General features: G+C 58.7%; 1 protein-coding gene across 15 annotated transcripts in view; it reads left to right on the top strand.

The window, feature by feature from the left end:
• Positions 1–19,698, top strand: part of LOC141566650 (dedicator of cytokinesis protein 6-like) — a 91,312-nt gene that overhangs the window by 37,763 nt on the left and 33,851 nt on the right. For 3 of the 15 annotated variants that reach the window (XM_074311499.1, XM_074311549.1, XM_074311519.1), the window contains 27 exons: positions 461–553; positions 966–1,061; positions 1,711–1,851; positions 2,550–2,663; positions 2,767–2,937; positions 3,046–3,185; positions 3,327–3,496; positions 4,019–4,173; positions 4,379–4,561; positions 6,267–6,393; positions 6,564–6,648; positions 6,798–6,894; positions 6,984–7,118; positions 7,362–7,514; positions 7,603–7,761; positions 7,840–7,940; positions 8,141–8,333; positions 8,439–8,582; positions 8,753–8,884; positions 9,054–9,068; positions 10,436–10,561; positions 11,170–11,259; positions 11,414–11,650; positions 11,758–11,901; positions 12,209–12,315; positions 12,400–12,567; positions 13,289–13,587. In XM_074311499.1, coding sequence (XP_074167600.1) covers positions 461–553; positions 966–1,061; positions 1,711–1,851; positions 2,550–2,663; positions 2,767–2,937; positions 3,046–3,185; positions 3,327–3,496; positions 4,019–4,173; positions 4,379–4,561; positions 6,267–6,393; positions 6,564–6,648; positions 6,798–6,894; positions 6,984–7,118; positions 7,362–7,514; positions 7,603–7,761; positions 7,840–7,940; positions 8,141–8,333; positions 8,439–8,582; positions 8,753–8,884; positions 9,054–9,068; positions 10,436–10,561; positions 11,170–11,259; positions 11,414–11,650; positions 11,758–11,901; positions 12,209–12,315; positions 12,400–12,567; positions 13,289–13,331 — 3,519 coding nt within the window. In that variant the 3' untranslated portion in view covers positions 13,332–13,587. Of the gene's footprint in view, positions 1–460; positions 554–965; positions 1,062–1,710; positions 1,852–2,549; positions 2,664–2,766; positions 2,938–3,045; positions 3,186–3,326; positions 3,497–4,018; positions 4,174–4,378; positions 4,562–6,266; positions 6,394–6,563; positions 6,649–6,797; positions 6,895–6,983; positions 7,119–7,361; positions 7,515–7,602; positions 7,762–7,839; positions 7,941–8,140; positions 8,334–8,438; positions 8,583–8,752; positions 8,885–9,053; positions 9,069–10,435; positions 10,562–11,169; positions 11,260–11,413; positions 11,651–11,757; positions 11,902–12,208; positions 12,316–12,399; positions 12,568–13,288; positions 13,588–13,825; positions 14,239–14,325; positions 14,460–14,502; positions 15,918–16,918; positions 17,078–18,166; positions 18,593–19,200; positions 19,307–19,698 lie in introns of those variants that run through there. The other 12 variants (XM_074311530.1, XM_074311539.1, XM_074311596.1 and 9 more) reach the window with 10 other exon arrangements.

Here is a 19,698-nt window from a genome sequence, read left to right on the forward strand (position 1 = left end):
AATTTGGTTCCGTTAGTAGGGGGTGTAGGAGAGAAGGCAGTGGGGGCTCGAGTTTATAGCAGAGCTGGGACTCTGGCTGAGTATTTAGGATAGGGGGAGGCTGTCATGTCAGTGAGCCTGCTGTGAATGTGTGATGGGCCTGGTTTGGGGTCTTGGACCAGGCCGGGGGCTCTGGGCCCAGCCTTGGGGGAAGGGCGAATGCTGGTTGAGGTTAGAACTGAGCCTTGTAGGTTAGAACCCCCCTGCAAGGGGAAGCCGAACCGCCGGGCACAGTGAGGGGGGGCACTGGGAGAGGCTGCAGCCCAGTAAGGCTGCTTCCACCACTGGACCATCCCATCTGGCTTCTCTTCTCCCTGCTCCTCCTCCTCCTCCTCCTCCATCCTTCTCTCTGTGTTCTCTCCACACTAACCCTCTGCTCCACCATCTCTTCCTCCTCCTCTCCATCCCACTCCATTCGCAGGCCATGGATCGAGGTCCTAACCGAGCTTCCTCCTATCTCGAGGGCTCCTCGTCTCTGCCGGCGACCTCCCAGCCAAGACCTACTGGGAGGAAGGTAGCTTGGCGAAGGAGCCCCCTCCAGGGCCCGGCCTGGGTTGGCACACGGGAGGGGCTGGGGAAAGAAGCCTGCCTCACCCCCTCACTCTCCAGCCTCGCTCTGTCCCTGAGCCTCTCGCTCGAATTTAGCCGTCACATTAGCCTGTCCGGGGGCAGGGCGAGGACATGGATGTGGGAAGTGGGTGCGGAAACTCCAGGCCAGGGGCCCAGAGGGCGAGGAGCTGGTTGGAGTCATAGGGCAGCGAGAGGTGCTGGGCTCGTGGAAAGGGAAGGACAGAGGCTCCCCAGACCCCTAGGAAGAGATGGGAGAGCGGGAAGGGCGCTTTGGCTGGGATTCTCCCTGAATGGTGGGGGGGGGCGGGGCAGCCTGGGCTCCCTCTGAGCCCCCCCTCACGTCCCGCCCTCCGCAGTTATTGCACGAGGAGCTGGCCCTGCAGTGGGTGGTGAGTGGCAGTGCCGTTCGAGAGGCCGTCCTGCAGCACGCCTGGTTCTTCTTCCAGCTCATGGTAAGCCCTGGATCCAAGGGAGACTCGGGGTACCTTCCGCCTTGGAGGAACTGGGGTGGGCTATGCTAGAGAAAGGAGTTGGGGGAACATGAAAGGGAGCTTTCAAAACCAGAAGAGGGGTTAGACATGAATCTGGTGGTTTCTTAATAGGGTTAGCTAAGGGGGAGAATCTGGAACCCAAAAGTTTAAAAAATGGTTTTAAATGTAACTGGGGAGAATGTTAAGTGAGTAAATGTGGTTAGACATCTATCTGATCAGAGGCTGCAAGCAGGACCAGACTTCTGTGGGAATCCGGCCTACCCCCCTCCATTTCACAGAGAAGTGTGGTTATTTGTCCCGGTTTAGTTTCGCGGGGCAGGTAACCAGCCAGGACACAAACCTGGGCCTTCTAACCCAGAGCCAGGATGCTGGGAGGCAGTCACCAAAAAAGCAAATCGAGACATCAGGGAGGTCAGCCGATGGGCCGCCCGCTGGCTCTGTTCTGGGAGAGTCCCCTGTGGGGTGCAGGCCGGACTTGACGGTCACCTAGGTCCCTCCTTCCTCTAAAACCCTGAATCCTCCAGAGGATCCGTTTGCACAGGAGAGTGTCATCTGCCCCCCCCCAGTCTTGGCCTTCAGCCTGCTCCTCTCCCCTCTCCCCCTCCCCCAGATAAAAAGCATGTCCTTACACTTGGTGCTGAGCGAGCGTCTGGACACCCCGCGCAAGCTGCGCTTTCCAGGCCGTTTCATGGATGACATCTCTGCGCTGGTCAACTCTGTGGGGCTGGAGGTCACTGCCCGCAGCCACAAGGTAGGGCCTGGCCTTGGGGACCAGCTGCCAGGCAGGGCCAGCCCCAGTGTGGCTGTCAGTACTGACCCATAACTTGGGGGCAGGGCCAGCTCAGGGCTGCGGACCGCCCCTCCCTGGGGGCTAAACACTGTATTCCTCTTTGAACGGGGTCCTGTCTGCCAATCACTGTTGGCTGACACCCCTGTCACTACCTCCGTGCCCTGGTAATGAGACAGAGGGAGCTGACCCAGGCCCACAGCCTAGGGAGACGGGAGAGCGGGCTCAGGCCCTGCGCCGAGGAGGTCCCAGGTCACCCACACGGTGACGGCTCCCGGAGGTGCTCAGAGGAGAAATCAGTGCAGGTCGCGGCCCTGGGGGCCTTCCCGAGAGCCATGAGTGAGGCTTTGGCAGCAGGGATGGCCTCAGAGCCGCAGGGAGACCGTCCACAAGAGGGAGGCCATCAGCAAGGGGGACTCGGGCCTTGTTTCTTGGCTCTCTTGTTTGAGCAGTGAGTTCTAGGAGTCGGCCGGATGTCCAGGGTCAAATGTCCAGCGGGAAGCTGGAGAAGGGGATGGTCTAGGATTGGAGGAGAGAGTTCAGGGTCGTTCACACAGGGGATGAGTAGAAGGCTAGTGGGGTCGGGGTCAGAAAGGTGGGGGGGGGCTGGCTCTGTGCCCCCTGCCAGGCCCCAAAGCTGACACCCGGCCCCGCTTCTGCAGGACTTGGAGCTGGCGGAGAGGCTCAACGCCAGCCTGGCCTTCTTCCTCAGTGACCTCCTGTCCCTGGTGGACAGAGGCTTTGTGTTCCTCCTCATCCGAGCCTATTACAAGCAGGTGTGTGTGGGGGTGGGCTGGCGGCAGCTGGGGGGGGAGTCTGCGGAGGAGGATATGGCCGGGGCAGCCCCCTGCGGCCCCCACTAACCTCAGCCTTGGGCAGGTGGCCACTCGCCTGCAGACCTCCCCCAACCCCAACGGGCTGATCACCCTGCGCATGGACTTCACCAGGATCCTCTGCAGCCACGAGCACTACGTGACCCTGAATTTGCCCTGCAGCCCCATCTCTCCCCCAGCCTCCCCCTCCCCCTCCGTCTCCTCGGCCACCTCCCAGGTAAAGCCACTCTTGACCCCTCCCCCCTCCCCTCCAAAGGGGGCCCTGGCTCCCAGCCTCGGCCGGAACTCCTGGGGAGCTAGCCCTGACCTCCCCCTCTCCCCCCAGAGCTCAGCCTTCTCCAGCCACGTCCAGGACCCCAAGGTGATCAGCATGTTCGAGCTCTCGAGCTCCTTTCGGCAGCAGCACTTCCTGGCCGGGCTTCTGCTGACCGAGCTGGCCCTGATTCTGGAGCCCGAGGCCGAGGGGTGAGTGAGGGACTGGGGCTGAGAGCTGGGGGTGAGTGAGGGGCCGGCGGGAGGGGGGACGGTGAGTGAAGGGCTGGGACCTGCTGTGGGCTGAGAGCCCCGAGGACCTGAGGCTGCACCACATCACCCCCAACCCCCCAGGGTGTTCTTCCTGCACAAGAAGGCCATCAGCGCCGTGCACAGCCTGCTGTGCAGCCACGATGCCGACGCCCGCTACGCCGAGCCCGAGGTCAAGGCCCGCGTGGCCCAGCTCTACCTGCCGCTGCTCACCCTGGTCCTGGACACCCTCCCCCAACTGCACGACTTCTCAGGTCAGCTGGGCTGCTGCTTGGGGGGAAGGGATAAATAATGCTGAATGTGTGGAAGGGGAAAGCAGCATTTATCTAGCACCAGCTGCATACCAGGCACCGTGCAGAGCCCTTGACATACATTATCTCAGTTGACGTTCACAATCACCCTTTGAGGTAGGAGCTCGCTCCAAATCCTGCCTCAGACACTCACTAGTTGTGTGATCCCGGGTAAGTCCCTAAACTGGCTGCCTCAGTTTCCTCATCTGTAAAATAGGGATGAGAATCACAGTGCCCGTCTCACAGAACTGCATCAAATGAGAGCGTGGGAAGCACTTTCTGTGCAGAGCTGGGGAGCAGCCCCCCTCTCTGGGCCTGGGCTCTCGCCCGGGCAGTGCCAGCCCCAGCAGGTGGGAAGAGGCCCACAGAGGCCCAAGCATTCTTGGCCCAGCCGAGAGGGCTCTCCCGGGGACCCAGGATGAGAAAGTCTGGCTCCTTCCACCTCCCTCTCCCAACCCCCAGTAACACCCGTCCCGGCCTCCGCAGAGAGCAGTGGGCAGCGCTCCCGACTGGCCTCCATGGCCGAGATGGATACCGACATGGATGGGAGCAGCACCATTAGCCCCTCGGTGGCCATGGCGATCGCAGGGAACCCCCTGACCCCCGGTCCACGGCCCAGCCTCCCCCTGGGGCCTCCAGCTGTGAGTACTGAGGGGAGGACTCTGCGATGCCAGAGCGGGGATAGGGGGTGAAGGAGGACCCCAACTTTTGGAGCAGGAGAAGGCTCCAGAGACAGCCTCAGCCCAGACTTCCTGGGAGCCAGCCTGGTGGGTGGAGGGTGGAAGGTGACCTGGATGTCTGGGCCAGGACGGGGCCTGTCTACAGCTCAGCTTCTCCCTCTCTCAGCCCCCCCGCACAGTTAGCCCCCTGGCGGCAGACACAAGCCGGACCCTGCTGATCTGCGCACTGTGGGTGCTGAAGAATGCAGAGCGTGGACTCCTGCAGCACTGGACCAGCGACCTGGGGCCCGCGCAGCTGGTCCGCCTGCTGGACCTCCTGCACCTTTGCACATCCTGCTTTGAATACAAGGTGGGCCCGCTTCCTCCGGGTGGTTTCCCAGCAGCCACTTCCCCTCTGCCCTTCAGTTTCCACACCCTGGAAGTGACCAGGTTATGCCACAGGACTCCCAAGCCCTTTCCCTTGAATCCTCTGGGCCGGGCCCACAAATCCCACCAGGGACTAGGCACATCGACCCACTCTGCCACCTGAGCTCTCCCTGTCAATCGGCCAAGCATATATTAAGTGCCTACTGTAGGCAGTGGGGATATAAAGACAATAACAACCTCTGCTCTCAAAGAGCTCACAGTCCAGTGGGGAAGACAACATTGTAAACAGCTGTCACAGACTAAATGGCTTTGGTGGAGGTGGGAGGGAATTTCAGAGAGAAGGCACGGGGGAGCTGAGAGGAGAGCAGGAAAGGCCTCTGGCAGAAGGTGGGGTTTGACTTGAGTTTTTGGAGGATTTAAAAGAAGCCAAGAGGAAGAGTCGAGGAGGGATGGCATTCTAGGCATAAGGCACAGCCAGGGCAAAGGCACAGAGATGAGATGTACTAAAAATATAGGCCGGTGTGGCTTGTCGCTGAGTAAGTGCAAAGGAATAAATAACTGGAAAGGAAGGGACCAAGTGATGAAGAGCTCGAGATGCCAAGGAAGGTTTTCTGTTTGATTCTGGAGATTATCAATGAATTGGGCGCACAATTAAAAAAGTTAGAAAAAGAACAAAGTAAACACCCCCAATTAAATACCAAATATGAAATTCTGAAAATAAAAGGGGAGATTAATAAAGTTGAAAGTAAGAAAACTATTGAACTAATAAGCAAAACTTAGAGTTGGTTTTATGGTCCTAGCGATAATAGAAGGCCATGTTTGATTTGTGCAGTGAGTGCGGGGAAGGATGCCTTGAGGTTGTGAGTCTGGAGGACCAGGAGGATGCAAAATTATATCCTTGACAATGATAGAGAGTTGGGAAGACTTGCAGGGGTGATGGTGTCTGTTGTATGTTGTTTGTTTAAGCTTAATTTCTTCCATACTGATAAACAATTTTCTCAGCAGTTCTTAGCCAATAAAAAGTTCTCAGATAAAAAAAAAAAATTCAAAAAAGAAAGAAAGATGGAAAAAGGGGCAGAGCTTGTAAAAGATTGTAAGTTCTGATTGGATAATGGTGAGTTTGAGCTACCCTTGGGTCTTTCAGTTCAAAATAAATACAAGGCAGGTGGTGATAGGAGATTGGAGCTCAGGACCTTAGGAGTAGATAGAGAGATCTGGGAATCCTTTGCATAGAGGTGATCATCAAACCTCCTATCCTCCCCATGGGGAGTTAATGAGATTACCTAGTGCCCAGTGAGCCCCAGTAGAATAAAATGAAACTGTTCAAGGACTATGGAGTGACCTTTGGTGGGGACACTCATGTGGCAGATGGGACCTGAAGACCCAGAAAGTGGATAGGAAAGTAGTATAACCTGGAGAGAGCAAGGCCCCAAAGGCCTGGAGAGGAGGATGTAGCCAGGGGCTAGTGGTCAGTGATATCGAGCACTGCACGGGGGTCTTTGGCACCTTTGGAACTGAAAGTCACCTTCCCCTGCCCCAGAAAATCTGTTGCCACAGTTCACGTTAGAGACCTTCACAGGAGCTTGGGGTGGAGGAGGGCCCAGGCAGGAAGAGTTTGGGGGAACAGAGCCTATCAGCCCAGACCCCTTTTTCTGACACAGTCTCCACCCTTTAACCACCACCTGCAGGGAAAGAAGGCCTTTGAACGGATCAACAGCCTCACTTTCAAGAAGTCACTGGATATGAAAGCTCGTCTAGAGGAGGCTATTCTGGGAACCATTGGGGCCCGGCAAGAGATGGTGCGTCGCAGCCGGGGTAAGCTCCGCTGCCCGAGGAGCCAGCCAGACCCCGCCCGTTCCCCGGCCTGTGGCTTCCGCAGGAGCGTCCCCTCTGCCCACCATGGAGGGGACCAGTGAGCCCTGCACGCATCTGGCCCCGGGGGCCCCCTCTGACCATGGGACTGTGTCCGTACCTCCGTGTTTCAGAGAGAAGCCCATTTGGGAACCAGGAGAACGTGCGATGGAGGAAGAACGTCACACACTGGAAGCAGACCTCAGACAGAGTGGACAAGTGAGTGGTGTGGAAAGGGCCGGAGGGCAGTGGATGAAGAGCCAGGGGTGGGGAGGGTTAAGGATTCTGGACCTGAGCCGCCCCCCAAACTCACCCAGGAACCAGGGGCAGAGTGGTCCCGTAACCCCTCCATCTCCACTTCTCTACAGAACCAAGGATGAGATGGAGCACGAGGCCCTCGTCGATGGGAACCTGGCCACGGAGGCCAACCTCATCGTCCTGGATACCCTGGAGGTCATAGTGCAGGTAGTGGTCCGGAGCCGGGAGGATGGCGTCTGACGGGCCGTCTCCCCCCACTCATCCATCCATAAATCTCCCCCTCCCTCTTTCCCCAGACTGTGATCCTGTCGGAGGCCAAGGAGGGCCTCCTGGGGGCCGTGTTGAAGGTCCTACTGCACAGTCTGGGCTGCACCCAGAGCTCCCTCTTCCTGCAACATGGCCTGGCCACCCAGAGGGCCCTCGTGTCCAAGGTGAGGGGGCCCGGGCGCCCCTTGGCCCAGCATCCGGCCCCTGCTCATTCCCAGGTGTAGGAGAGGAGCTGCAGAATCAGTCAGGGCCCTGTGCCCCGTGTCTCTCTGCAGGGGGGAGGGAAGCAGGGATATGGGGAGGGGTCCTGCCATTCAGCCCCAGGGGGGAGGGCACCCAGGGCCCTGCGCCCAGTGTCTCTCTGCAGGGGGGTGTCCTGTGCCTAACTGTGCCGGGCTCGGGGGCAGTTCCCTGAGCTGCTGTTTGAGGAGGACACGGAGCTGTGTGCAGACCTCTGCCTGAGGTTGCTTCGCCACTGCAGCAGCCGGGTCACCGCCATCCGCACCCATGCCAGCGCCTCCCTCTACCTCCTCATGCGCCAGAACTACGAGATCGGCAACGTGAGCGGGGTGGGCGGAGAGGGGAGGGGGAGGGGAGGGGTCTTCATGCAGTGCTCACAGGACTCCCGCCCCTCCGTCCTCCCCACAGAACTTTGCCCGGGTGAAGATGCAGGTAACCATGTCCTTATCGTCCCTCGTGGGGACCACGCAGAATTTCAACGAGGAGCACCTGCGGCGCTCACTCAAGACCATCCTCACCTATGCGGAGGAGGACCTGGAGCTGCGGGACAGCACCTTTGCCGAGCAGGTACCCAGAGGCCCGTCCTCCCCCTCCTTGCGGCCGCCGGCCCTCCAGCCGCCCTCCAACCCCCGCCATTGCTCCCAGGTCCAGGACCTCATGTTCAACCTGCACATGATACTGACAGACACCGTGAAGATGAAGGAGCACCAGGAAGATCCAGAGATGCTCATTGATCTTATGTACAGGTGAGGAGGGAGGACGGTGGGCGGGAGGCTGGGGAGATGGTGCCTGCTGGGCGGGTGGGGACAGACAGATGGTCAGGAAACTGCTGGGGACGGACAGATGGTCCAGTTGGAGGGTGGGGATGCACAGGTGGGCAGGAGGCGGGTGGGGGTGGGCCGATGAGGGGCATGAGTCGGACCAGGTGCCTCCTGCTTGATGCTAGGATTGCCCGCGGGTACCAGGGCTCCCCAGACCTTCGTCTAACGTGGCTTCAGAACATGGCGGGCAAGCACGCGGAGAGGGGGAACCACGCCGAGGCGGCTCAGTGCTTTGTCCACGCGGCGGCCCTGGTGGCCGAGTACCTGGCCCTGCTGGAGGACAGCCGCCACCTGCCCGTGGGCTGCGTCACCTTCCAGGTGGGCAGGAGGCAGCGGGCGCCGGGGCAGGGTGGAGGCTGAGGCTGAGGAAGGACGCCTGCAGCCGGGTCCCCTCGATGGACAAGGGGCCGCCTTTTTGCCTAGAGCATCTCATCCAATGTCCTGGAGGAGTCGGCGATCTCCGACGACATCCTCTCCCCCGACGAGGAGGGCATCTGCTCGGGCAAGCACTTCACGGAGCTGGGGCTGGTGGGGCTGCTGGAGCAGGCGGCCGCCTCCTTCACCATGGTCAGCGGGCCCGGGAGCGGGCTGGTGGGGGAGGGGGGCCCCGGGGGTCCCCCAGGCGGGGTTAGCCCCCTTCGGAAGCGGAGGGAAGCCCAGCGGTCTCCATTGTCAGAGGCCCAGCGGAGCAAGCCCAGGAACTCGCTTTTCTCCCTTTTCCTGCTCCCCGTGGCCAGGGCGGGCTGTACGAGGCTGTGAATGAGGTCTACAAGATCCTCATCCCCATCCTGGAGGCCCATCGAGACTATAAGAAGCTGGCCATTGTCCATGGGAAACTACAGGAGGCCTTTACCAAGATCATCCACCAGGTTAGAGGGAGCCCCTTCTCCAGAGCCCATCCGCACCAGCCAGGGGCTGCCCCCCACGGCCCCCCGCACAGGCTGCTCCCTGGGGTTCAGTGGCCAGAGGAGGTTTGGGGAGATCGGGGGCAGGGGTTGGGGTGCAGGACCTTTCACCTCGCTTTGTTTCTCTCTTCAGAGCTCTGGCTGGGAGGTAAGCAGAGTCCCCGTCTCTGCCGGAGCTAGACACCCCAATGTGGAGCCTGCTGGGATAGCCCTGCAACCACCAGGGGGAGCTCACGGACCTCCGCACCCCACCCCCACCCCCCCCTCCCCAGGAGCAGCAGCAGCTGTGGCTTGGCAGGGAAAGGGAGGCATTAAACCCTATCCAGTCTCCGCCCCCCGCCTGGCACAGCTGTGGGGTGGCCACTGCCAGGGTCATGATCCCCCTCCCCCCCAGTCCCATGGGCAGCGCCTGAGCCCAGATGACTCAACCAGCTCTCGTTGCTGCCTCTGGGGAGTCCCCGAGTGCTTGGGGGAGGGGGGCCTCCCTGGGCATCCTCCCCGTGTGGGCAGTGCCCCCCCTTCTCCCCCTCCCGGCCTGGCCCTGCGACTGTGGCTGGGTAGTCCGGATAGGGGGGTAAAGAACAATGCCAGGATCCTGGCAGTTCCCACCAGGGCCGGGGCTGCTGGCACCCATCAGAGCAGCCCTCCCCCACCCGCTCCGTACACTCCCTGACGTCCCCCACTCCGAGCAGCCCCCCAGAAACCAGGCTGCTGGTAGCCCGATCCTGTTTCTCCTCGCATTGTCTCACCCGAGGGCCCCCTGGTGAGGGCTATTTTTAGGCCCCTCTGAGGTTCTGAGAGAAGTTTCAGTCCTAACACAGTTTTGGTTGGTTTGGGCTTGGGGGCCACCTGGATCCCCTACCCGTCCTTTCTCAGAGCTCCCCGCCACTGCTCTTTGTTGGGATGGGTGGTCCCCGGGGCTCGGGATCTCTGGTCCTTTTGGGGTCCCCTACAGGTAAGTCCAGGTTCACGAGGAAAGGACATTTGACTTCTCTCCCTTTTCTCCATGCTCCCTGTGACTTGATCTCCCCCCATCTGGACATGCCATTGGTGAGTGAGTTACTCTCAAACCCAAACAGCCCCCTCCCAGAAAAAAAGAACAGGGTCTCCCTGTGCCTGTTTGCCCCTTCTGCGGTCCCAGCCTCGTGTAGGGAGGAAAGGCCGGGAAGCCTCAAGTCCAGAGGGCTCGGTGTGGGGGCTGGCCTTGAGGAGCAGGAGGGTCTCCCTGGGGAAGGGAAGGATCTTCCCATCTCCCTCAGTCTCCCGGTTATCTCAGGTCCCATCCTCCCCAATATTCCCATCTCTGGGTTGTTGCTGAGAGGGGGTCGCATCCCTCTCCCAGCCCGGGGGATTGCCTCCTTAACTAAGGAAGGGCTTCTGGTAACTTGGGGGAAGGGAGATTAGGATCCCTGGGGCCTGCCCTTCATGGTCCCCTGACCCCGAGTGCCCCGAGGCCAAACCGCTTTCCCCAAGTAGGAGAGCTGCTCTGACCCTCCTGCCCCCCCAGGTCCCCAGCGCATGTTTGGGACCTATTTCCGCGTTGGCTTCTACGGCTCCCGCTTTGGGGATTTGGACGAGCAGGAGTTTGTGTACAAGGAGCCATCGATCACAAAACTTGCTGAGATTTCCCACCGGCTTGAGGTGACTAGGCAGTTGGGGGGGATGGTCGGGGCCTGCCCTTCCCCGAGGCAGGGGCATGGACTGAATGGCCCCATCCTGGAGGCCCCGCTTCTCCCAGTCTCCCTCCCTCCTGTCCCACCCTCTGCAGCTCATTAGTACAGGAACTTAACAAGGTGCTGGTGATGAGATGCAGGGGCCAGTGGGGCCTGGGCAGGCCCTGGACCCCAGTCAACAGCTTTGTACTCTGTTCCCCAGGAAGGGAGGGGGAGAAGGAAGGGGTGGTGCTGCCCGGGGCTGGGAGGAGACTGCCAAAGCTGAGGGGGGGGGCAGGGCTCAGACATTTGTTATCAATTTAGCAGCAGATTCCAGGGCCCAGGCAAGGTTGGGCTGCCCACGTGATGAGAGAGGGGAAGGGGGGCGATGCAGTGACTCAGGGGAAGGGGGGATGCTGTGGGCTGCGGCTGGGCCAGCCGGAGCCGGGCTCATTAACTGTCTGACCAGTCATGGAGCAGGAAATTGGGAGTTGGGGAGAAATGCTAGGTCCTCCTCGGCCCCCCGCCTTTTCCAGGCCCAGTCCCGTCCCATTCCCCAAAGTGACTCCCAAACCCATGGCCTGCCCCCCCCCCCAGGAATTCTACTCGGAGCGTTTTGGGGATGATGTGGTTGAGATCATCAAAGATTCTAACCCTGTGGACAAAGCCAAGCTGGAGCCCCACAAAGTAAGAGGAGTCCCCTAAACATAAGGCCCAGGGTGTCCAGGAGGTGTTGCCCTGGGGGCGTTGGGGGGCCTTGGCTCAGCGCAGTCTGGGCGGGTGGCAGTCCTGGGGCACTGAGGGACTTTGGGGGCCCTCGTGGCCCTCCCTGCCCTCCCAGGCATACATCCAGATCACTTATGTGGAGCCCTACTTTGACACCTACGAGCTGAAAGACCGAGTGACCTACTTCGACAAGAACTACGACCTCCGCACCTTCCTGTTCTGCACACCCTTCACGGCCGACGGCCGGGCCCACGGGGAGCTCCGCGAGCAGCGCAAGCGCAAGACGCTCCTGAGCACGGCCCACGCCTTCCCCTACATCAAGACCCGGATCAACGTCGTCCACAAGGAGGAGGTGCCAGGCCACGAGGGGCTGGGCTGGGACCACCGGAGCAGGATGCGCCCGGCCTCCGGGGCCCACCCAGACCCTTGTCACACTAAAACTGCCCCCTGTGTTCCCAGACCGTGCTGACGCCCGTGGAGGTGGCCATCGAGGACATGCAGAAGAAAACAAGGGAGCTCGCCTTCGCCACCGAGCAGGAGCCGCCTGACGCCAAGATGCTCCAGATGGTGCTCCAGGGCTCCGTGGGGCCCACCGTGAACCAGGCACGGTTGTCACAGGCTGGTGGGGCGCAGACACAGAGTGAAGGGGGTGTCACTGGGTCAGACACACACTGAAGGGGGGGTCACTGGGTCAGCACAGAGTGAAGAGGGTGTCACTGGGTCAGAACCAAGCATGAGAGTGTTTGGGGGGGCCAGGTGGGCTAGAGAATGTCAGGGCAAAATGAGATCTGGCAGGCCTCTGGGTTGGAGGTGGAGGTCGAAGATGTGGTAGAAGTCCGGGGTTGGTCATTACCCAGGCAAGGCTCCAGGTTGAGATATTACCTCTCAGCTTTCTCTCTTCAACCCCCAGGGTCCCCTGGAAGTAGCACAAGTGTTTCTGGCTGAGATCCCTGAGGACCCCAAGCTCTTCCGGCACCACAACAAGCTCCGTCTCTGTTTTAAGGACTTCTGCAAGAAGTAGGTCCCCCAATGCCCTTGCTCCCACCTCCTGGTCTGGGCCTCCTCTGGAGCCTAACCCCTGAACCCCACTCCTGGCCTCAGGTGTGAGGATGCCCTGCGGAAGAACAAGTCCCTGATCGGTCCTGACCAAAAGGAGTACCACCGGGAGCTGGAGAGGAACTACAGCCGCCTGAAGGAGGCCTTGCAGCCTTTGCTGACTCAGCGCATCCCCCAGCTGTTCGCCCCCCTGTCCTCCGGCCCCAGCCCCAGGTAAGGAAGCAGTGGCTGCAGGAAAGAGCCCACCCCTGCAGGGTTCAGCGTGGCCAAGGCTCAGGATACATTCCCTACTTTGATTCTGGCCACAGCTCGGAGCTAGGCGGGATGATTCCTGACAAGAAAACAGGTTTGGGGGGTTAAGGGGCTCGAGAGGCAGCAGGGAGGTGTAGGGAAGTGAGTGCCAGCTGTGCCAGCCTGAGCAGCCCCACTTTGTGAAGCCGGCCTAATAGTCCCAACCCCCTAGCTGTTTATGAGAATTAAAAGGGATAATACAGAGAAGGGGTTTTGCCAACCCTAGAGCTGATTATTATCCTAGAGCAGCACAGCTACTGAGCCCCTGAGGTTGGATTTACATCTGCTTTTCCTGACCCCCAGACACTGTGTGTCAGTATCTTCCAGGATGCCCTCCATGGTCTGGGGGCCTATGAGGGCAGAAAACTTAGAAAAGGCTGAAGGGAGGATAAATGGGCAAATAAATTTCATTGTGTGCCCAGCCTGGCACTAAACGTTAGGAGCTTAATACATGTTTATAGATGAGCAGCCAGTGAAGGAATAACCCTAATGATAATGGGGAAGGGGCTCCCTGGAGGAGGAAGGAACTTGAGGTTTTTCTAAAAGGAAACCTTGGAAGGCTTCCTTCCAAGGAAGGAAGGGGGGACACCGACTGTTACTCTGATGTATCTCTTCCCCCCTTTCGGTTCTCCTCCCTCCCCAGGAACTCTTTGAACAGAACAAGTTTCAGAAAATTTGAAGGCTGATTGAGAAGGATGCCAAAGGACTGTGGCTAGCCCCGGGGGTCTGGGACCCTTGCACACACAATGGAGGCCTGGCCTGGGGTGGCCCCCCTCCTCCCCACCGGGCCACTCTGGTGCTTTTGTCTTCCACGCCCCTCACTCACCCTGGTCGCCCTCTGGCACTGTGCCCAGTTGGGGGAGAAAGGGTCTACACCTGTGTTTACGGTTTCCTTTTTTTTTTTTTTTTTTTTTAATTTAAAGTGACTTTTCAAAAAAAATCACCCAGTGAACACGAGTCCTCCCTTGAAGGGGGTTGGTTGGGGGGCAGCTTTCTGCCGGGGAGACAACTTGTATGTCGTACCTTCATCTCTGTGCTCCCAGCCAGGGGGCGGAGGAGCAGGTCCAACTCGGTGGGGGGGAAGGGAGGGCAGGGAGGCGGGGTCCCCTTCCCGCCAGCTGGACCTGGCTTGGCTAAAAGAAGAGGGGCACGGTGGGGCACCGGGCCCTCCCTCCGGTTGGGTTGGGATGTTTGGAGATGTTTTGGTAACTGTCTCAACGCCGCCTTCCCCCACCCCGACAGCTGGCCCGCTGTGGATAAGGAAGGAGAGAGAGAGGCACGAGTACTGGGGGTGTTATCGCCCTTTGAGAGGGTGCAAGTTCTGGCAGAACCCCAGGATGCCCTGACATTCCGCCCCACACACCCCTCCAGAAGGTCTAGCAGCGGAGGGGGCCCCTCGCCTTGTATCCCGTCCGGCTGGCTCCTCGCGGGGGAGACACCCCGAGGCGGCCGCGGCCGCAGAAGCCCTTCCCTTCCACTTGGGAAAGGTGCAGGGAGCCCTCCCACACACACCTGTTCCGCAGGTGGAGCCCGCACCTGCCCCTGGGCACAGACTCCTCCACTCCCGCCCCACCCCCAGCCCAGGGCGCTGAAGTTAGTGGACTCGGGCTTCGGGAGGGCGGCGTTACGCGGGGAGGGGAGCGGGAGGCGGGGCCGGGAAGGGGAGGGGGATCTCGCGCCGCCCCTCCGGCGGCCGGAGCCGGGCAGGGGGAGGAGGAGGTGGCTGCCGAGGCTGGGAGCCGAGAGAAGCCCGCGCAGAGCAGACGGGCCGGGACGGGGTCGGGGCTGGAGAAGGAAGCGAGGGGCCGAGCCAGGTACCGGGGCGGGAGAAAGGGACGGGAAACATCTGGAGCGAGGCCCGGCGGCTCGGACTGTCTCTGTGCGGAGGGGCTCCCTCTGTGTGTCTCCTCTGTCCCTCTTTTTCATCTCTCTGATTTTGACTCTCATCTGGTGTTTCAAAGTGTCCTGCCTTCTCTCTGTCCCTCTCCTTTTCGTTTGTATCTTTCTGTTTTTGACTCTCATCTGCTACATTGAAGTTTCCTGCCTTCTCTCTGTCCCTCTCCTTTTCATTTGTAGTTCTTTCTAATTTTGACTCTCATCTGGTGTTTCAAAGTTCCTTCCTTCTCTCTGTCCCTCTGTCTCTCCTTTTCATCTCTTTCTATTTCTCTGTGTTTTATTTCGAAGTTTCCTTCCTTTTCTCTGTTCTGTCTCTTTTTCATCTCTATTTCTTTCTATTTTTGACTTTCATCTGCTACTTTGAAGTTTCTTTCCTTCTCTCTTCTACATTGTGTGTCTCACATTTGCCTCAGTCTGTGGGACCCTCCTATTCCTCTTTTCTGTCTCCCCGATTCTTCCTACGTCTCCACTCGGGTCTCCTTTCCAGCTTTCTGTCTCTATTCCACCTCGTGTCTTAGTCTCTTTCTTACGTGCCCCATGCTCCAAAAACCAGTCTCTCTCTGTCCCGGACAGGGAGGCTGCTGGATGTGGGGCTGAGAGGCGATGAGGAGGCCAGAGGCCTCCCTGTGGCCTGGGCTGGGCTGGGGCCGGAATTGGGGAGGGAGTAAGATCCAGCTGTTTGCTATTAGCTGAGGCTGGCTAGGAGGCCCTGAAACTCCATCCTGTCTCAAAGCCCCCGGTTGTCCCCACTCAGGCCTTGATCTGTGTCCTCCAATCCTTTCAAGGGGCCCAGCCCTTCTTTCTATCCTCTAGTCCCTGGTCAGGTTGAGTCCCCCAGGACCCTGGAAGCTGGGAGAGAGTGAAGAACAAACAGGACCAACTTCTCCCTCCAACACATACAAGCTGAAGCTCCCTCTCCATCAGCCTCATCCCTAGAAAGAACTAGTTTGAGAATCAGGGTGGGCTTGTCATCCAAGGGAGGGAACCAGGGAAGAAGACACTGTCTTGTGACTGAGAACTGAACTCTGATATTCTGCTCTAAAGCTTGCAATCTGTCCTTTCCTCCTTATCTCTCCACTCATTTAGCAGGAGACTCCCTCTGAAAAGTTTAGATGGCCTCCTGCCAGGAAGTAGAGGGATAGAATGTGTCCCAGTGCCCATCTCTAATATTGGAGGATGGGGCAAGATTCAGGTCAGAGGGAGGTGTCCTGGCTTAGGGAGAGGACAGCTTGCCAAAGAGAAAGTATCTGTTCTGGAAGGGTGTGTCAAGCTGGGAACGCCAATGTCTGATCGGAGGAGAGGGTTTGGGGGTCGGGGAAGCTGACATCTTGGCTTGAGGGAGAGCCGTCCAACAAGAAAGGGGCAGCCCTGCCCAGGTAACACAGCATCTGGCTAAGCACGGGGTATTTGGAAAAGAGGTATTCTGCTGAACAAGTAGTCTTTGGGTCTGGGAAAAGTTATCAACTTAAAAAGGGAGTGTGGGGGTCACGGAAGGGGGTGCAGCTTGGCGCTTAGAGGGGGAGTCCAGTTCAGGTAATACTATCAAGTGACAGTTTGCTAGGGAGGAGTTCTGATAGGGGAGAGGGCATCCAGTAGGAAGAAGTGTCTGGCCAGAGAGGGAGTGTCCAGTGTTAGAGAGGGGGAGCCACAGTTAAGGAGAGAGTGGGGGCCAGGCAGAAGACATTGGACTGGAAAAAGAGAGCCTGGGGAGGGGATGTCCAACAGTTCTAGGGCAGGGTGTCCGTCCAGCTCAGACTGAATGACCCCATTGAGGGAGGGGGCGGGCGGGACTAGTGACTGGACAATTGGTGCTTTCAGGCCCCTGTAAGAGATTTCCTCCCCCTGAGCCCCTAACCCCTGCCCCTCCTTTGCTTAATTCTGTTTGTCTCTCTCTCTCCCCCAGTGTCTTTCTTCTCTGCTTGCCATTCTGTGTTTCTCTGTAGGATCGAGGGCTCTGAAGGAGAGTTCCGACACCCCCCTCCTCCTTCCCTCCCCATCTGCCCTATATCCATTAGGGTAGGGCAGGAAATGGTGGTTCTGTAGATCAGAAGGCTGACCTAGTCTTTAGGCCCCCTCCCCTTGGCTCCTTCAAGCCCCTTCCCCCTCCAACATCTGGTTTCTGTTCCCATCACACCATCCATCTGGGGGTCTGAGTCACTGGCCACTAGGTGGGGGAAGGGAAAGCTAAAGGGGCCCCTGGTCTGGTTGCCAGAACCTTGTCCCATCCGACTGTCTAGACCTTGACTTCCCAGGTGGGGATTGAGGAGATGGGAGAAGGAAGGGTGATGAGACTGGGAAGGCAGACTAGTGATATTCTAGCCCCCAAGTAGCAGGAAATGTGATGGAAGCAGGAACAGTCTGTTCCCCCATATTCCAGGGACAAGAGGGACTGGAGGATGTAGACAGAAAGCCAGAGAGAGAGAGACAGAACTCATCGGAGCCAGAGAGACAAAGCAACTCGGAGAGACAAAGTGGCTGAGGAGAGGACGCTTGGCCCCGGCCCCTCAGGCCTGTCCAACTTCCCCTTCTGTCCCAGGTATGGGCCTGCACTGTGCAGATCTGGGGGGTCACAGGCTTGGATATCAGGAAGAAAACCTCCGCCCAAGGGCTGTGCTCTCTGTCAGCCAATCTGAGCCTTTCCCAAAGCCGAGAGCAGCTAGAGTGGGCCTGGGGCAAGGGCGAGGGCGCTGCCCCTCACGGATGGGACTGAGCAGGCTGCCTGAGCCACCCACATGGCATGGGAGGCAATGGCCCTCTCACTGACCTCCTGAGGCTCTCTTGGGCTCGGGGTCCCAGGAACTGCCTCTGGCCAGGAAGGACGATGTCCTGGGCCAAGGGCCAAGGCCCTTCTCCACCCGTGGCCCGAGTTTTCCCTTCTTCCTTTCCTTCCCTCCTCCCAGTCTGTGTCTCTTCCCTCTGCCCCCCTCCCCAGCTGCCCGCCCACCAGGCCCCCCAGTCCCTGCTTTCCCCTGGGGTGGGTGTGGCTGAGCCTTGAGCCAAGACTTGTTCTGTGGTGGCAGGAAGTTCTCATGTAGCCGAGGCAGCGAAACTGTTTATTTTTAGAGAAAATTGTTTCCATATAGGGGAAAGGCCTCATTCCTTCTCACACTCACTCCCTCACTTCTCTCCTGCCCTCTGCACCCACCGGCTCTGCCTCCTGGGACCGTGATCCGTCCCTGTCTTATCTCCCAGTCTTTCCTTATAAGAGTGCCCCCCCATGCCTGTTCACCCTCTTCCACCACCCCTTCTTCCCGATGCCCCTGAGGGCAGTATGGGTGTCTTGGACCCCTTGAGAGACAGGTTGGGGGCTCCAGCCTTCCTCGGAGGGCAGGATCGGGGCATTGCTGGGAGTGGGAGTGCATTTGAGGGGCCGGGCAGGGAGAAGGGCAGGATGAGGTACTTCCCCATAGATGGGCATCTCTAGGATCCGGAGAAGGAGGCCCTTGTGTGGGGATTGGGGCGAAGGGGGGGTGGATGGGCATTGTGGGAGCGGCTGGAATCTGTCCAGGAAAGGCTAAACAGGACAGATTTGAGGGAAGTAGAAGCAGGGAGGGCTGGTTAGCAGGGAAGTTCATGTTTCTTAGGAGATGTTCTATCATTTTCTTCTGGCCTCTTGTCCCCATGTCTGTCCTCGTGGAATATGGTGGGGGGTGTTTTCAAGGTGGTGAGGTGACAAGAACTGGTTGTTCATCCGCCTCTAATTTGTTTCTTGTTTGCCCGTGCCCACCCTGATCTGTCCCAACCGAGCCAGAACAAACACTATTTCCATGAAACCCATGGAAAACAAGCTTTGGGTCCAACCCACCTGGGAGGGCTTATTGGACCAGCTGTGGGAATGTTCCTCCTTCAGCTAGAGATGGGCTCAGGGACATCTCCTACCCCACAATACCCACGAACCCCTGACTCACTCATCCTCTCCACACCAGGCTCCCCGACCCCACCCAGACACTTAGACAACAACTCCTGGGACTGGAGGATTTTAGCAATTGTCTCATTGGACTCACTCATCAGGACTAAAAGGGAACCTGAAACTCCAAGAGTCACAGAGCTGGCAAGTAGCAGGGACAAGAGTATAGTCCAGTGGTCCTCAAACTTTTTAAATAGGGGGCCAGTTCACTGTCCCTCAGACTGTGGGAGGGCTGGACTATAGTAAAAACAAAAGCTCACACTCTGTCTCCGCCCCTCAGCCCATTTGCCATAATCCTGTGGGCTAAGGGCCATGGTTTGAGAACCCCTGGTATAGTCCAAGCCCTCTACTCTGCTGCAGCCTCTGGCTACAGGCGAGACCCAACACCTCCTCCTCTCTGTCCCTGCCAATGGCTCAGACCGCTTGTCTCCCGTGGCTTGGGATCTCCAGTAAAGACTTGGGAGAGAGACTCCTCAGCCACGTTTTTGGCCTCCAGTGCCCCAGGATCGGTGCTTAGCCCCGGGGCAGAGGCCCAGCCTTCTTTCTGCCTAGTCCCTTCAGTATGTGCACACACTCACACACACATCTCATGATTGTCCTGAAAGGAGAAAGGGGAATCAGAGGCATGGGAAGAATGTCAAGTGACCCTTGTCAGGCAGAGGGAGTGCTGCCAGCCTGGATTTCTGTCCTCCGCCCGAGGCCCAGAGGGACACTCGTGGTCTCTGACTCCCTGCTGTTTGTCCCTTCCCCAGGAGGCTCTTGGTGCTGAATCTAACTGTACTAACCTGCTGATCCCTGAGAAAGAGACTGAAGGAGAAGAGATGGCCCAAATTCTGCACATGGAAGCTGCCTTCCCAGGTCAGAACCTACCTCGCCCCCACCCCACACTCGTACTTTCTGGGATTGTCAAGCAGGGTTTGGGGTGAGGGGGAGAGAAGATAACTGTTCCCAAGCTAGAGGGCTCAACCCTGGGTTAGAGAGCTCGGCCTGGGCTGGAGGACTCAGCCCACTTTCTCTGGATCAGCTCTTTTAGAGCTCTGGACACTGACCAAGATTAAAGTTGCCCTAAGTGGGAAACACAGCCCGTGTATTCCCGGGGGGACAAAGTGGACAAAGCCACCTACTCAGCATGTGAAGATAAATTTGGTCTGTGTCCATAAGCCTCAGAGTTAGACAAAACTAGCCAAGGAGGGCTTCTCGGAAGAGAGGAAGACTCCGGGGGTGGGGGAAAGGGCCATTGGAGGTGTAAG

This window comes from Sminthopsis crassicaudata, chromosome 1, assembly GCF_048593235.1.
Source record: "Sminthopsis crassicaudata isolate SCR6 chromosome 1, ASM4859323v1, whole genome shotgun sequence".
NCBI lineage: Eukaryota > Metazoa > Chordata > Mammalia > Dasyuromorphia > Dasyuridae > Sminthopsis > Sminthopsis crassicaudata.